Source organism: Thermobia domestica, chromosome 12 (genome assembly GCF_964235325.1).
Source record: "Thermobia domestica chromosome 12, izTheDome1.hap1.1, whole genome shotgun sequence".
Taxonomy (NCBI): Eukaryota; Metazoa; Arthropoda; class Insecta; order Zygentoma; family Lepismatidae; genus Thermobia; species Thermobia domestica.
The window spans coordinates 25912014-25930301 of NC_137465.1; the positions used below are offsets into that span (position 1 = coordinate 25912014).

Sequence of the window (18288 nt, forward strand, 5' to 3'; positions counted from 1 at the left end):
GGACAGTCCCTTATTTTCAATCATTGTCCCGTTTTTTTCTGATCCTCAAACCGGACGCCTAAATGTCCCGTTTTTAAGCAAACCTGACCGGTGTCCCGTAATTATTATTCAAAATATAAATGGTCAATGCTAATTCTACACTCTTCCGTAACAACACTCATTGAGAAGGTTCAGCCGTGCCTAGAACTTCTGAATATTCAAATGAGAATTGAGTGTTCTGTGGTTCAAGTGGGAATTGAGTGGGAATTCTGAGTGTTGAAGTAGTTAAAAGTATTTTTGGGTAGTACTTAAGTTAGAAACGCTGTGTTATCATTCTTACGTGTGTATTTTGTAAATTGAAAACACTGCGAGTCCCAAAATGCAATGTGGAAGTTACCCCCCACCACCACCCCGCCGTCGCCGATTCGTATACGTCCCGTTTTTGAAAGTAAAAGTTCTGGTCACCTTGACCTGCACGGTATTTTATGTATAAACATAAAAAGTTGAAATCTAGCCTCCCACAACCTTTATTAATTTGTAAAAATAAATTTGTCATAACTTTTAAGACAATAAAGCTAAATTATTTTGTGTAATCGTTCTACTTACCGACTTTTCTTGTAAGTTCTTGTTGTCACAACTTCACAGAGACAGATTCTTCTTCTTCTGTGGTTGCAACTTGCCTTAGCGAAGATCGCTCTCCCGGCAATTATAGACGGTATGATCAAAAGAAAAAGATGAGGAATTGAAATGAATCTTTAGAGATGCTTATAAGATGCTAAATAACGTAGATCTTTGTAAATAAAGATAATAGGCAGTAAGAACAGGTGGGGATAAGGTGACAGAGACAGATCAAAATTCAAATTCAACATATCGCGCCAGGAATGCTGGTACTTTTGATAAACAAACGGTTGATGTAGCGATGCTATTTTGCAATCTCAAATAAATGCCTTGTCACAGGATATTATAAATTTCAAATTTTTAACAAAAATATTTATTTGATGCTGCTATAATTAGTATAATGATTGGTAATAATGCTACAACGATACTCTTGTGAGAGAATTTATTCAGCATTCGATAAAATATTCTGGAAGTAATTCTAAAATATTGCATGAAAATATTTCATTTAAGTTACAAGACAAGGTAACAAAAACATTTCCATACAAAATTAATAGGCGTTTTAAAAATATTTCTCATATTACGAACGAATTTATTTTTAAAATATTCGAATATTTTAAAAATTATATTTCATATGTTTTCTTGTAAGAATAGAAAAGATTGCATATGACATGTTGGAAAACATTTTATTGTGTTCACAGGCCTATTCTGTTTTCTTTATCATGTAGGCCCTATTTAAAACATTTTTAGTGTTACTTCGAAAACATTTTCTCTCTCAACTAGGGGTAAAAAGTGCGGGGGGACGCCGCCCCCACCTGGAAAAAATATGTACGGCGTCTCCCCAGTTCCTAAAAAAAATACAATGGTCAAAGATAGTCAGGGGCAACGTCGTGACGTCATCCGCTACCTACCGCCCCCCTTTTCAGATCCACTTTTACCACTGCTTTCAACATTGAAAACATTACATTACATTCAACACAATATTTCTATTACAATTTGTGAAAATTTTCCTTACATTATTTTCCTACTAACGTTCTAAAAATGCACATCCTGTCAGTGGCGTATTTACGATTTTGTTTCGTGGAGGGATTTTTTGCTAACTTTATTCCTGCTAACTTTGCTAACTTTATTCCTGGAAATGTGAAAATTGTGCAGGATATTTCATTTACTTTAATATAGTAAAAAAATTTCGGTGGGGCTTAAGCCCGGAAAGCTTATTTAACGCCACTGCTTCCTGTACTTCATTAAATGTTCTCCAAACACATTTTAAAAAATATTTCCGGCAAATATTTGGGATACTTCTCAGATCTAACAAGGAATATGTTTTCTCCAGTAACGGAAGAGTATATTCTGGAAACAATGTAAAAATGTTTCTATAATAGACCTATATCAGAACATGCTGTTCACTAAAGGCACAAAATATTTTCCAAAACAGAATGGAAAACATTTTTCTATTCATTTTTAATGTTTCCTTTTATCTGTTCGAAAGTTTCATATTCAAAATTTGATTAAATATTCCGGAAATAATACTAAAATATCATACGAAAATATTTCATTTAAGTTATAGGAGAAGATTACCAAAATACTTTTGTAAAAATTAAGTAAACCTTTTTAAAACATTTCAAACAAAATATTTCTTATATTATGAAATAATTTATTTTTAAAATATTCTAAATGTTTTTTATACGTTTTCTCATAAAAATAGAAAATATTGCAAATAACGTATTAGAAAACATTTTTTTAAATATGTGGAGTATATTTCGTTTCATTGTTTTCCGTATCACATATGGAAAACATTTTTAGTATCATTTCAAAAATATTTCCCTTCTCAACAGTGAAAACATACTAAATTAGATCCAAAACAATATTTCTAATATATTTTGTGAATATTTTCCTGGACTTACTTTCCAGCAAGCATTCTCAAAATGTACTCCAGGTAATTTCTGAAATGTTTTACAAACATTTTTGGGGAAATATTTTTGGGAAATATTCGGAATACATTGGGGAAACCAGCATGGAAATGTCCAGAGAAGGAAAATCTTTTGGTAACCAAGGAAAATGTTTTCTTTTGATTGAGGAAATATTCCTTGCTGTGTTGGAAGGAACAATGTTGAAAGGGTAGGTTAAAGTCTTTTTAAATCGAGATACGATATTCTATTGTGTCAAAGCACAGGGGTATACCCGTCCTATAAGTTCATCAATAAAATGAAAATAGTTTTTCCTAGTTTATTAAATAGCCAGTTATTTCACACCTGATTGTAGTGGGTCTTCAAAAACGAAACTTCCAGCAATTGCAGTTTGTGACTGCAAGGCAGTGGGAAAATGTTCATAACTACGCCATTTCGATAATCCTTCTTTATCACAGTGATGTTTACGTGGCTTTTGTGGTGTTCGAGGAGCATAATGATTGGATCTTCTTTCGAATATTTTGAAATTTGGTTAATGTGTTCTAAGCAGACATCAAATATCTCTTCAGTCATCATCCATCCAGTGATCACTGTTAATGCCAAGCTATGAGGTGGTATTTTCTTCATCTGTGCTTTATCATTTCGATTGTGAACCCAGTAGTAAGGTAACGCCTAGAGTCTGCGTTTGACAATGCATTGCAGAATATCTCCAGCTGGAAATGCAGTGAAATACCGTTATCTTTTGTTGCAACAGGACACTCCATTAATATATTTTACAATGTTCAACACAGATGGTAAGAAAAGATTGAGTGACTTGGACAACGTCATCTCACGTTGGAGAAGCGTGCCAAATCATGTACTCCATATTCTGTGTGTAATGTGGTGATGTACAGGAGAATGCTGGTCAAAAGTGAAGTGAACAGAAAACCATGTTTAAAGTATACTACCAAAATATACAAAGCATTAAAAACAATTTTACGGACTGTGCTATTAATGTTAGTTAGTTGCTGGAATATGGGTCTTTAGTGGTGAGTGAAAAATGGCTGAAGGAATCGGTAAGGAACAGTGGAATGCTGTTTCTCTTCCAATTCTCTATATAGAGATACGACTGCAAGACCATAGGGGCGGAGTATGTATTAAAGTAAATGGGGCAGCAGAGCACAGAATAATCTCGTACGTGAGTGTGAAATTACTTCAGCCGAGGTAAGTCTGTCCAAAAAATAAAACTTCGTTGGGAGTTTCTCGAGACCACATAGAAACAGTCATCAAAGTTTACTTGAAACATGCCACGAATCACTTCCAGATGCCGTCACAAGGTGACAAAATTTGCTCATTTTGGTGACTATAACTTGGGCTTAGATATGGATCGACAGTAAATATGGGATAACATAAGACACAAATGACACCTTTTTGTCGACTATTCTATTCAAGGACTCGATTTGGGATAGTACAATATTTTTAACGCGCATAAAAGTAACAGCTTAGATTATATCATCTCTATTTTTTCGACTGAATGTGACATCTCATATAAAACGTTGGTTCTCTCAGACCATGAGTTCCCAGTTCCCTATCTTACTTCCAACTCCAGAAGCCAGCAATCAAACTCAAAAAGAAAGCTTGTACCTGACTGGAAGAAGGCTCGTTTGGGTAAAATTTGTAAAGTACTACAGGTGTTACAGTGGACACTTACTAGATGGAACATTAGACGAGGCACTGGATTCTTTCGCCGATGTTTTTAATGCAACAATAAAGATTTTGTACCGTTTAAAGAAGCAAATACAATGAAATTTCCAACATGGCACGGCGAACAGTCACCACACATTCTGAAAAAAAGGCTTGGGAACTCTGGCGGTCATTTCCAAACGAATATATATCTTAAAAGGAATTTCTGATATTGGACTTCGTATAAAATCTATTGAGATGCAGTAAATACCTAGACTATATTTCAAAAAATCAGACACCAGCATCAACAACACTAAACAATTTTGGTCTCTAAACAGATCTAAGTCTAAAACTTCTAGCATACCTTTGTGACGTACAATGATATATCAGGTGAAGAACATGAAGAAAGAAAAAAAAATTCATGAATACTTTTGTAACAATTTCTCAATGGCATAATCAACGCACTTCAGTGTTCAATCCGTTTGCTCGTCCACTTTCTCATTTATCTTTCACTCCTCTAGAGGATGAGTTGATCTTATTTTCTCTCCGGCATGAGAGACTCTGGCCAGAACAATATAAGCTAGACCTTTCTGCGTTCGACATAATCTTTTTTCTTTTCTACATTCGCTCATTTTTATAGGTTTCAAGAAAACCTGTTTTTGGAAAACAGCCCTTGTCTCCACTTATAAATCTGCATTACGAAATTATGTGTCATTCTAAAGCACTATTTCGCTAGTCTCAAACACATCAATCTTCTGCGAGAAAATTATCAAAAAAAATAATTATTTCCGGTTCAGTACAATCCCAAATTTGTAGTGGAGGGTGGACGGCCGATCTTTTGTCAAAGCGAGCCGAAACGTGATATTTTTGTTTCGCGTTTACGTAAAAATGTGCCCATATCTCGGTAAATTCGGAGCCCATATCTTGAGATAAGTATTTACTTGTGGAATCGTCACTCAAACCTTCCACGGCGTCAGCCATCTTTTCACTGTGCAGCGATCCCCGTGACGGCAAAGCAGAAGCGCCGCTCGCAGAGTAGATGCGGAACGAATTTGCCGTAACATCTCCATCCAAATACGGAGTTAACCAACTTTTCTTCTAAACCTATATTCCGTTAGCAAGGGCAAGTACGTCATTTGAAGGACGTAACGTAGTCTCATCCGTTTAATCTTTAATACTATTGTAGACCTCTATTGCAGTATATAGATATCGTGCACTTAACATTTCTCCTAAAATTTAACAACTTGGAAATGCGTCAAATCCCTTTCTACATGCTGTCTAGTAACATGTTTTGCCAATGCAGAATGTAAACTAAATCCTTTAGGACAACCTGCGCATGTGCCTGGTTATTCACCTGTGTGCTCTAGCATGCGATTTGCTAAATGTGAACAGCCAGTAAATATTTTTTACACTTTCCGCACGTTTGAGATTACTGTCCTGTCTGGATTAAAATGTGATTTGCCATGTGTGAACTTTGAGCAAATGCCATGCTACGCTCTTCGCATGTTTTTTTTTCATTCATGTGTATTGCAAGGTTTGAGCGTAAACTTTATCCTTTTCCACATCTTTTGCACGTGTGAGATTTTGCTTCTGTTTGGATTAACATACCTGTAGCCAAAATTGTACATAGACTAAATCCTTTTCCACACTCTTGGCATGTGTAGTATTTTTCTCCTGTACGGATTAACATGTATGTAGCCACATTTGGACGTTGATTAAATGCCCTACCAGACTCTTGGCATGTGTAATGTTTTGCCTTTGTGCAAATTTTTATGTGAGTAGCCAAACTTGAACGTTCACTGTCTTACCACACCACTGCAATGTGTGTTGCTTTGCTCCTTTATGGGTAACATGTGCGTTGTGACGTACGAACGTAGAATAAATCCTTTACCAGACATACCATGTGTAACGATTTTCTTCTCTGTGGATTAAAATGTGCAGCCAAATTTGAGCGGCGATTAAATGTTTTCCCACACACTTGATATGTCTAATGGTTTTCTTATGTGTGGATTAACATGTGTGTAACCGAACTTGGACGTTGATTAAATGCCTTACCACAATCTTTGCATGATGAACGGTTTTCTCTTGTGTCGATTAACATGTATGTAGCTAAATCTGAACGTTGACTAAATGCCTTACCCCACTCTTCGCATTTCTAATGTTTCTCTTCTGTGTGGATTAAGATGTGTTTAGCCAAACTTGAACGGAGATTAAATACCTGACCACAGTCTTCGCATTTATGATGTTTTTCTCCCGTGTGAATTGACATGTGTTTAGCCAAATGAGAACGTTGATTAAATGCCCGACCACATTCTTCGCATTTATGATTTTTTTCTCCTGTATGAATTAACATGTGTCTAGCCAAATTTGAACGTTGATTAAATGCCTTACCACATTCTTTGCATGCGTAAGGTTTTTCTCCTGTATGTTGTAACATGTGCCTTGTTAAACATGAACGTAGACTAAATCCCTTTCCACACTCTTGGCATGTGTAACGCTTTTCTCTTGTGTGGATTAAAATATGTGTAGCCAAATGTGAACGTTGAATAAATGCCTTATTACACTCTTCACATTTGTGATGTTTTTCTCCTGTGTGGATTAAGATGTGTTTAGCCAAACTTGAACGGAGACTAAATACCTGACCACAGTCTTCGCATTTATGATGTTTTTCTCCCGTGTGAATTGACATGTGTTTAGCCAAATGAGAACGTTGATTAAATGCCCGACCACATTCTTCGCATTTATGATTTTTTTCTCCTGTATGAATTAACATGTGTCTAGCCAAATTTGAACGATGATTAAATGCCTTACCACATTCTTTGCATGCGTAAGGTTTTTCTCCTGTATGTTGTAACATGTGCCTTGTTAAACATGAACGTAGACTAAATCCCTTTCCACACTCTTGGCATTTGTAACGTTTTTCTCTTGTGTGGATTAACATGTGTGTAGCCAAATGTGAACGTTGAATAAATGCCTTATTACACTCTTCACATTTGTGATGTTTTTCTCCTGTGTGGAATAAGATGTGTTTAGCCAAACTTGAACGGAGACTAAATACCTGACCACAGTCTTCGCATTTATGATGTTTTTCTCCCGTGTGAATTGACATGTGTTTAGCCAAATGAGAACGTTGATTAAATGCCCGACCACATTCTTCGCATTTATGATTTTTTTCTCCTCTATGAATTAACATGTGTCTAGCCAAATTTGAACGATGATTAAATGCCCTACCACATTCTTTGCATGCGTAAGGTTTTTCTCCTGTATGGTGTAACATGTGCCTTGTTAAACATGAACGTAGACTAAATCCCTTTCCACACTCTTGGCATGTGTAACGTTTTTCTCTTGTGTGGATTAACATGTGTGTAGCCAAATGTGAACGTTGAATAAATGCCTTATTACACTCTTCACATTTGTGATGTTTTTCTCCTGTGTGGAATAAGATGTGTTTAGCCAAACTTGAACGGAGACTAAATACCTGACCACAGTCTTCGCATTTATGATGTTTTTCTCCCGTGTGAATTGACATGTGTTTAGCCAAATGAGAACGTTGATTAAATGCCCGACCACATTCTTCGCATTTATGATTTTTTTCTCCTGTATGAATTAACATGTGTCTAGCCAAATTTGAACGTTGATTAAATGCCTTACCACATTCTTTGCATGCGTAAGGTTTTTCTCCTGTATGTTGTAACATGTGCCTTGTTAAACATGAACGTAGACTAAATCCCTTTCCACACTCTTGGCATGTGTAACGTTTTTCTCTTGTGTGGATTAACATGTGTGTAGCCAAATGTGAACGTTGAATAAATGCCTTATTACACTCTTCACATTTGTGATGTTTTTCTCCTGTGTGGATTAAAACGTGATTAGCCAAACTTGAACGTTGATTAAATGCCTTACCACACTCTTCGCATTTCTGAGGTTTCTCTCCCGTGTGGATTAAGATATGTTTAGCCAAATTTGAACTTTGACTAAATGCCTTACCACACTCTTCACATATTTGATGTTTTTCCCCTGTGTGAATTAATGTGTGTTTAGCCAAATTTGAACGTCGATTAAATGCCTTACCACACTCTTGGCATAAATAATGTTTTTCTCTTGAGTGGATTGACATGTGTCTAACCAAACTTGAGCGTTGATTAAATGCCTCACCACAATCTTTGCGTTTGTGATGTTTTTCTCCTGTGTGGATTAAGATGTGTCTAACCAACCATGAACGTCGACTAAATACCTTACCACACTGTTTGCATGTGTGTAGCTTTGCTCCTATGTCGGTTAACATGTGTTTAGCTAAACATGAACGCACTCTAAATTCCTTTCCACACACTCCGGAGGTGTGGGATTTCTCACATTTTTGTACTAACTTACCGCTCGAAAAAGTGTAACTTTGACTAAAGCGTTTATCACTCTTTTGGTACGTATGACGCTTTTTACTTGCCTGTGTTAGCGCATGTCTTGACAAACGTGATCGATTAAATCCTTTGCCAAACTGCTTTGAAGTATAAGATTCCTCATCTGAATAAGAAATGGCTTCTTTTAATGTAATAAATGTATTCCCTTCTCCGTGAAAAGCAAATACGCTATCGCGTCTGCAACAATTTCAACAAACAAGGAAATGTGATTAGAGATAATAGAAGAGAAATCATTTCCTATATTTCATGACAAAATTAACATTATTTTTGTTCTATTAAATGAAATATGTTACAAATATGAAACGGAGTACCATTGAGAAGTATCCATATATATCTCTATTCCTAAAATAGAGGATGTAATTTGCTTTACTATGTGAAATTGAACAATCATTTGTATAGTGGCGGACACAAGTCTTTGGCCAGGTAAGGGTGACTGCTTCGAAACATGTGCAGATAATGAGAACTAAAACTATCATATCTATAGTTTCGTGTGGAGAAGTACAATGTGAACCGCAGGTTTAAGAACAACCCAAGCTATTAATATAAACTCTGCCGAAGATTACTCACTTATATCATTATAAAAGAAACACGAAAGACTTTTTGAAACGAAGAAAAGTAACATAAATTTCCTAGCGGAGGCACAGAAACATAACGTAATCAACTAAGGACGAATCATTTACCGCATAATGATCGTGGTTCAGTGGTCAAGGCGCTTGAGCAGTAATCTGGATGTTCCTGGATCGAATCCACGTCGGGCATTTTTTTTACTTCAGGAATTTTGATGGCGATTGATCGGCGATGACACGTTTTATTATATTCAGAAATTTGAATACTCGGATGTTACAATACTTGAACTATCAAATCTACAGGAATAATAATACTAATAATAAGAATTATCTCGTAGATTAAAATTTAGAAACTTCTTATCGCTTAGGTCATACCATTACAAGCAGACGCGTGACATTAGGCAAAAAAAAAAGCATTTCGGTTTTGTTTAATGTTATTCATGACAATAGGAATTTGTCAACTCGATTCTGAAACAAAACAAACAATATCGGGATGAGACTTAACATTTTACATTGGAGACGGGAGAAGGTTAACTCAAATTATCGTCTCGCTTTGGAGATGAGACTCGAGACGAGACAAAAAGAATCGTAAAAATTTATCGTTTTATCTCGATTCTCGAAATAATGCATGCTACCTTTTAAGTAATAATTGCTCTCTTGATTCAATCTTATATGTTATTTTGTTACTTTGTATTTCAGAGCTCACTGAATTATGATCTGCGTATACATTTTTGTAGCAAACCTTTTAGAATTACCTGTGCAAACTCTAAAAGTCAGTATATTATTTGACTTACTGTTCAAAGATATTCAGCTTTTTTTATAAAGTTATTTTCCTTATAACGTACAGTGGAATATTTTCTACATGAAACTTTAGTGGAAAGCTTTCGTTTAAATTTGAAAATAAATGAAATGAAATCTTTGAGTTTTACGTCCCACGTTTATGCCGGTTAGGCTAAAGGAGACGGTGATTATGAGAGATGAGTGAAATGGTGGAATGAAGAAAGTGGGAGGAAACAGGAGAACCCCGAGAAAACCCACGAGCACGGTGTTTGTCCACCACAAAGTTCACTTGGCGGGGGCTGTGATCGAACCCGGGACCCCAAGCACCAGAGGTGAACGCTCTACCACTGAGCCACCGCGCCCCCCTCGTTTAAATTTGAGTAGCTGCAGAGGTATCTCATGAAGGTATGGAACCCCTTCCTCGAAATCCCTACATTTAAGTCAGGTTTGCAAAATTTAAAACTTTTTGTACCATTATTATTATTATTATTATTATTATTATTATTATTATTATTATTATTATTATTACTGAAGTTTTGTAAATTTTATGCTTCACCCTGTTCCACCCATCTCCCGGGTTCTGGGTATTGTGCTGAAGAACGCGTGTATAGGTTTTCTCCGGTTCCGCTTCCTCCCACTTTCTTTATTCCTATATTTCTTTCATTTTCATCATCGAAGTCTTCTGTAGCTTAGCCGGCATAACCATAACTTAAAAACAAAGTTTCTTCCGGCTCTTCTGAGTTCAGGATCCCTTCCTTCTACACGAAATTTGGCTCGAAACTTTCGCTTTAATATTTAGCTAGTTGTAGGGACGTATGCAGAGGGTATGTCCTGACACTTCTCTCCAATTCCGTCTCTTTTGTAACTTCTACCTAACGATACGGCGATTTTACAGATTTGAATACAATTTGTCCTCATACCGAATTTGTCATTTATATTATTAGTATTATTACTGAATATTTGAGACCTCAGTATTAAGTCCTATTCCAGTGCAAGTAAGCATACGGAAGATAAGGAAATGAAAATAAAGTTTTTGGACACTCCATAAAAATGAATTGTCTTACACGAGATACTGTGGAAAGAAAACAGGGGATAAAGAAGGTGTCAGCTGCTGAATAATATGAAAATCAAACCTTCTGAAGCCTTAACAGAAACTCAGTAGGATTTGTTTTTATCACGATACCCTTTCGATGTAACAGCCATTCTTTGGGTAAAAGACATTAGATTATGTATGGTTTTTGTTGATATTTCAACATAAAATAGAAACAAATATAAAAAAGAAGTTCCCATTTACCAATTTTTCTTGAACGAATATATGGAAGTGCTAAAAATGGCGAACGAAAATATTATTATTATTTCTAATAAGGGTAGAGGAACACAGTAACAATTCCACAATGACGTTTCGTTAAATTCATGACTCATACTAGGCCTGATTGATGAGCCTTTGTATCCATGAATTGTTAACGAAACATGTGCATGAAGTTTTCAGACAGTAGGAATCGAGATTTTAGACTGTGACGTCATGTTGTTAGTTTTTCCCTGTGAAGGATGTGGTTTGAATTCTAACTTTTAAGAACGAGAGAAATTGACTATTATTCATTTTATTATACATCAGAAATATCAACATTCTAAATTATAATTTTTTTCTGATTCTCCTACGAGAGAATCGAACCGCGCACCCCTAACTCACGAAGCGAATGCTCAAGCCATTATCCTAAGACCGCTCTTTTTAACTAAGAGTTAAGAAACACTCGTCCATGTAGCAAATTGCAAACATTTACGATTCCAATATTTTATTAACGATAAAATACTTATTTCGGTCATGATAAAATACTGTAGTCCAGAGAATTCACGTTTATATTTTAATAAAAGGACTGAAAGTATCTCCGTAACTTATCTAATTTATATTCGGTTATTCTCGTTTTACAGATATTTCCAGTAACCTTGAACAACAGGGACACGAACACAGATACAACGAGCACATTTAATATTTCAAAGGCTCTCCCACCGGGTATCAAAACTGAGACTGCGCCTAATAAACTATCTGATGGTTGGGGTACCTGGTTCGTTCCCAAGGCAAATAAGCTTGAGACGGACAACATTGTACTCGTGGGTTTTCTCAGAACACTCCCACTTTCTCATTCCACCAATTTGTCCATCATAATTCACTTGCTTTAATCCTACTCTTCCTCAACCTAACAGGAATAATCGTTGGACATTAAACGTAAAGATTACATTTTCGAGCTGTTAACCCAAAAGAATGTGAACCGAAACAAATTTGTACTTTCTATTGCTCATTAACGTGTTTTCACACAAAAAATATATATACAGAAAAACTTTGGGGAATCGTAATTCCATTCAAAAGTGAAACAGCAGACTCATAATACCTTAACCTAAAACGAAACCATTATATATCGTTTGGAACTTTTCTAAATATATACTGATATTCTTAAAAGTGGCAATGTAGTGTCTGTTTCCAAACAAAACAACCAAATTACTGTTCGTTTTCTGAAATAAAATTACACATTCTGTTTGAAGTTTAAACCGAACCAAAACCAGTTAACCTAGAGATGGCCTTGGTGAATGAAACCGTGACCCATGACCCACTGACCCAGCACCCGCCGTGACCCACGACTCACCACTCACCGTGAACCTCTGACCGACTCCGACCCACCAATCACCATGATGCACTGACCTATCAAAACACATCAACTCTGACACATGATGCACGGCCTTTTCACCGACTAAAGGGTTTACACTTGTGAAACCAAGTTGTGAAATTCTAACTAATCGGAGTTTGAATTTCTACGGTCAATCGCTCAAACACCACTCTGTTACAATAACGATGGATCTGACCTTTACGATATAAAATGTTAAAGTGCTTGTCGTGGGTAAAGTTACGATGAATTTCAATTAAACTGTCATGGTCTTATTATTTTGTTGTTGAATTATTGATACGTTTCAGTGGAAAAATGGATCAATTTTCTAAAGTCCCAAATCAAGGGCTGTAGACCAACGCACAGAAGCTTATGTTACAAATTTTAGGTCGTTTTTCTCACAACTTTATGGGTTGATTGCCCTGTGCTGTAAGCGCTCCATATAAAAAAAAAACAAGCTTCAGCAATTATTGTAGTAGAAACCGTATGGTAACCAGCGTTGGATCCTGGTGGAGTACGCCCCTCAGAAGACGAAAAGCTCCTCAGAACAAGAAATTTCCTTATTTTGTATATAAAAATATATCCCAGAGTTTGGAGCTCTTAAATGTAGCTCTAAGTATCAGTATTACCCACTGCTCCAGCAGAAGTTCGTTCTAGATCCGCCCCTGATGGTAAGCACATATGGATATATGATGGACTGTATTGTTTGTGTCTCAACTAATATCAATCCTTTTCGATTATTTTTACAAACTAACCCAGTATCAATTTACCATATTTACAGAGTGCCGCCCCTTCCCATAAAGGAGAAGTGATAGTAAATGGTAGGACACGTTCTGTTAATTTTCAATAAAGTTAATTTAATGAATTTCATCTCCGTAAGTTGAACAGCTTGTAAGATACTCAATTTGTTTTTCGCAAAATTTCGGATTTCCACTATACTTTAGGATATTATTATAATAAAAGCAATATGATAGCATCCAAGTTTGAGTCAAGGCCTAACTATAAACCGAAGTTCATTTCATTTGACTTCAATTTTGCCGTAAGAATTAGGCACACTAGTCACTCCTTTTCTTATTTATTAATTTATATATCGCAGTGATTCAAAGATGTATTTTTCCTGTAGTTAGTTCCTCTAAAAACTAAGTTTCGAAAGCCGAGTAGTAGTATAAGTCCTATTGCTATTATTACAATTACAAATATCAATATCCAAAAATACCTCAAGCTGTTTTTTCATGTAGAGATACTCACCTCAGGTAAGTAAACAGAAACATGTGGAAAAGGGAAATGAAAGCCTTGAAAGTAAAACGTAGACAAATTCACCCGTGTTCAGAAGCATATTTTTAAATCACGCTCAACCCTAGTCATAGGAGGTGGTTAGTTGCAGTTATCAGTTTCTCGCCACGTAAGATACATAAGTACAGCAGAAATAAAATACATGCTGTTGACCCACGACTCACTGACTTACAACAACTCTAGCACTTTTCGGAATATCCGTATATATTTTGGAAAAGTTCCAAACGATATATAATGGTTTTAATTTAGATCAATGTATTATGAGCCTGCTGTTTCACTTTTGAATGGAATTACGGTTTGCCATGCTTTTTTCTACATTTTTTTTTCTAAAAACGTTAATGAGCAATATAAAATACAATTGTTTTTCGATTTGGATAGGTTTGGGTTAATAACTTGAAAATCAAATCGTTACGTTTAATGCCCGACGGTTATGCCTGTTAGGTTAAGAAAGACTATGATTGATGCAAGTGAATTATTATGGACGAGTTGGTGAAAGGAGAATGTGCGAGTGACCGGAGAAAACCCACGAACTCGATGTTGTCCGTCCCAAGCTTACTTGCCTTGGGAACGAACTAGGCACCCTGGGTTATAGATCAAACTAGGTTATAGAAACCACTACTCTTTCTTTCTTTTTTATGCCCATGATTATGCCCGTTAAACTAAGGGAAACGAGGATTAAAGCAAGTGAATGATGATGGAATTGGTGGGATGAAAAGTGGGAGGAAACGGAAGTACCCGACAAAAACATGGACACGATGTTGTCCACCACAAATTTATTTGACCGGGGATCAAACCAAGAATCCCATCCACCAGAGGTAAGCGCTTTACTTTTGAACCACTGTGGCCCCCGAAACAACGTAAGAAAATTAGAAGGTGCTCAGGAAACATTTTAAGAAGGAAATTTCAAAGGTAAAGTCACTGCGCGGATGATCATCTCTATAAGCAGAATAGACTGATATGTCTCCCTCCTATATGGGATACTTAAAACCATTTCCTTCATCCGGATATTATCCTACGTGATGTGAGCGTGGTTCCGAATTCGATTACAACAAGAAAAATAAAATAATTGGTGTTGACCCCGTATATTGAGAACAATTACGAAGCTAGGTGAAATAAGACGAAACGAAATCAGGTCTAGAAACCTGCATTAAGGCTGTACTAAAGCCATTATAAGGTATAGGGCAAAATAGGTTGCCTTATTCTCTCCGACACAAATGCATGAAAATAATTGATATTTTGGCATACTGAATGTTACGGCTAACATGCTAATTACTTTCCTATTACAAAGGAAATTTGTAGAAAATATATAATTAATATAAAATGAAAAAGTGTGAAAAATATCAATCTTTGGTTTTATAAAATACGACATTCCTTACGGTGATTGCGTAACATCCTTTGCCGTTTACGTATAAAATAGGAAAACATAAAAACCAAGACTGGTCTGGTCTGGCGGTCAGAATTTTGTGTTTCCGAAAATGAAGCTGGAATTTCTCCTCACATACATTCCTTCTCGTTTTTCTTTCAACAGAAGTCACTACGCACCCACCCTTTTCCAACTCCAGCTATTGTCAAACAGAAAGGGGAGGAAGGGAAAATGCATGTAGTGACACCTACCAGTTGAAGCGAGAATTGCGTCCACTTTGAAAAAGTATTCAAATATCGAATTTAATCAATGCATAATAGTTCATAAATGACACTTTCTTACGTTTAATATATGTTTTAACGTATATTACGATACGTTTGAAACAATTAAAAGATAGTGACTTAGGGAGAACAACCGTTAAAATCTCAAATATCGTATTTTTAAAACTTTTATTGCATATTGATTACCGTGACTTTCATATATCTAATAAAAATATATTAGGTTTTTGAGAAAGGGACCCTAAAGCTACATAGTGCAACCCTATGTCTATAACATATCCAAAAATTATGACAATCTTCCACTTTGTTAATTAGCAGAAAGGAATGAGAGCATGCATATTTTTGCGAACAAATTTTCTGTGAGTAGAAAGACTCTTAAGGAAAAAGTACAGCAACGTTTATCAAAATGACACTTTTTCCACAAAAGTTACTGATATTTGGCAGGGGCGTATTTTTAAAAAATCGGAACTAGCTTGTGGCATCAAATACATAAATTTACCCTTAAGTTAGTTTTAAAAAAATTGAGAGGGGATAGGAACCCTCTAAATACGCCCTATTATCTGGGAACAAACAAACAAACGTGCACACAAAAGAACTTTTGTCTTAAATGTCAATGGTTATTTTTCCGTTGGAATAGTTAACGATTTAAAAACCTAAACACAATCTTGCTACGAGAAGAGAGGAGGATTGCTCCGTTCCAAGTTCAAAACGGGACTTTCCCTCATCATTCACTGCATGACACTTGTTTTCATACTATACTGTACAGACTGTATATTTGAGTCTCATTGTATTATGATTAACTTCCATAATCGACATCACAGAACAGAAACGAGATTTTACATATCTTCACTTTCTATTAATTTATTTCGGAATTTGGTTTAAATCAAAGATTTTTTTAAAAATCTGGTAATTTAAATCAGGCTTATTTAAATCAATCCACCCTGTTTTACGAGCTGTCATTTACTTTATGATATTACTGCATTTCATTTTCCTATCTTAAAATAATACCTTAGTCTAATCTAGAGTGTTATTATCTTGCCGCATGTCCAAATAATCGTACAGATCAATATCCTTGCCAACTGATATACATTGAAAATATTATTGATGCGTAAAACATGCAACAACTCCATAATAATTAGTATATATTCCTCTTAAGGCTGGACGAAACTTGCGGGGCTGGTCCCGTAAGGAGCAGGCGCGAAGCGTTGCTGGTTACAAGCATAAACGAATATGTTTGGAAACTACAGTAGCTACTTATAACTTAAAAGCACTAACCTCTCTACTAAAGCCGGAACAGTTAAAAATCTTGTATGAATCACAAAATTTTTGGCATTAACCCAGCATCTGGAGACAATTGGACATATACTGAAGTTAAACCTATAAAACTTTGCTACAGTATAAAAAATTCGAAACGACAGGAAAAAGGGGCTTTTTTTTTCCTATGCACGTTCTTCGTTAGAAGGAAATTTACTATAACTTACTTTAATGCTTGTTACTATATCACCGCTTATATGAAGTATATATATCCTTTACAAAATGATTGCCTTATTAACTGAAGTGTGTAAACGAATGTGTATTGAAGCTATGATCATTCAATCCCTTTATAGAGTTTATTTATAGTTTTCGTTGCATCACCCCGCTTTCCTAAGTAAAACTTGTCATAAAAATTTTGTATTGATAGACAGAATAGATATAAAAGGAAATCGTGTATTGATATACAAAGCTTTTTCCTCATATGTATTCCATCTATCAAAACAAAACTTGCTACACACATTTCTTATCCCCTATATAATTTTTCGAGATACATTTGGTTTGTGTGTTACCCAGGGAAATCCACAGGAGTCCAAAATTGATAAAGATTTGTGGAGGGAATTTTTCGACCTTCTCTCAATTTTATCTGTTCAAGTACGTTACAGAGCACTTCTGGAAAGCTTGTTTCGTGCTGAAGAGATAAACTATAAACCATGACTTTTGAACGAAGAGTATTAATGCAATAACTATTTCACTGCTTGCCTACGATTTTCTTTATAACTAACAGGGTGAATGGGCCTCAGGTACTTACTCCGCTGTCCATGGCACCTACTTTTTTGTGCATGAACATATGTTTGTTGTTTATCAAATGGACTACGTTTCATTCGAATGTCCGGATGACACATTGATGTCTGTTTCTCCTAAGGTCGGGGGTTAGAATCTTAGAACATCATTAGTTAACCCGCTATACTCTCATCCAAGAATACATATTTGCCACTATGACAAAAAAGAAGAAACACGAAAAAAATCTATTCATTCAAAACTACTTAAAATTGTACTTTTAGGAGGACCAATTTCCAGAATTATCCGGGAAAGGATTCTCCTATAAGCCTGAGTGTTATCTGTACCCCAAGCCGAGATTTTTGGTCCTGAATGTTAAATTAAAGGACCTCTACTGATTTGCAAAACCGCCGCCTCTGTATGGATATGTTTCTGAGGATTGTCATTTTTCGGTTCTGTTTCACAGAAAGTACTATCCTTGGAATACTTGTAGAAATTATTTTAAAAAATGTTTTCTTCAATTTCTACAATTATATTTAACAAGACAAATATTTCACTAGTACAAATATTTAAAAATACATTTCACTGTTATGATGTTAAACATGTTATCAAGATGAGACCTCCTTTTGTATCAATCCGCTGCGTAAGTTGTGTAACACACACGCACACACACATAAATTACTCCAGATATGCGTTTCCTTAGACCATGATTTAATGCCACCGATACTAAGAGATGGAGTTA

At 35.7% G+C, this 18288-nt stretch overlaps 1 protein-coding gene across 1 annotated transcript in view; it reads right to left on the reverse strand.

The window, feature by feature from the left end:
- Positions 1–2352: 2352 nt before the first annotated feature.
- Positions 2353–18288, reverse strand: part of LOC145666372 (uncharacterized) — a 35816-nt gene continuing 19880 nt past the window's right edge. Inside the window, exon 3 of the mRNA XM_081733544.1 lies at positions 2353–8755. Within this exon, the coding sequence (XP_081589670.1) occupies positions 6319–8755 (2437 nt within the window). The 3' untranslated portion in view covers positions 2353–6318. The remainder of the gene's footprint in view (positions 8756–18288) is intronic.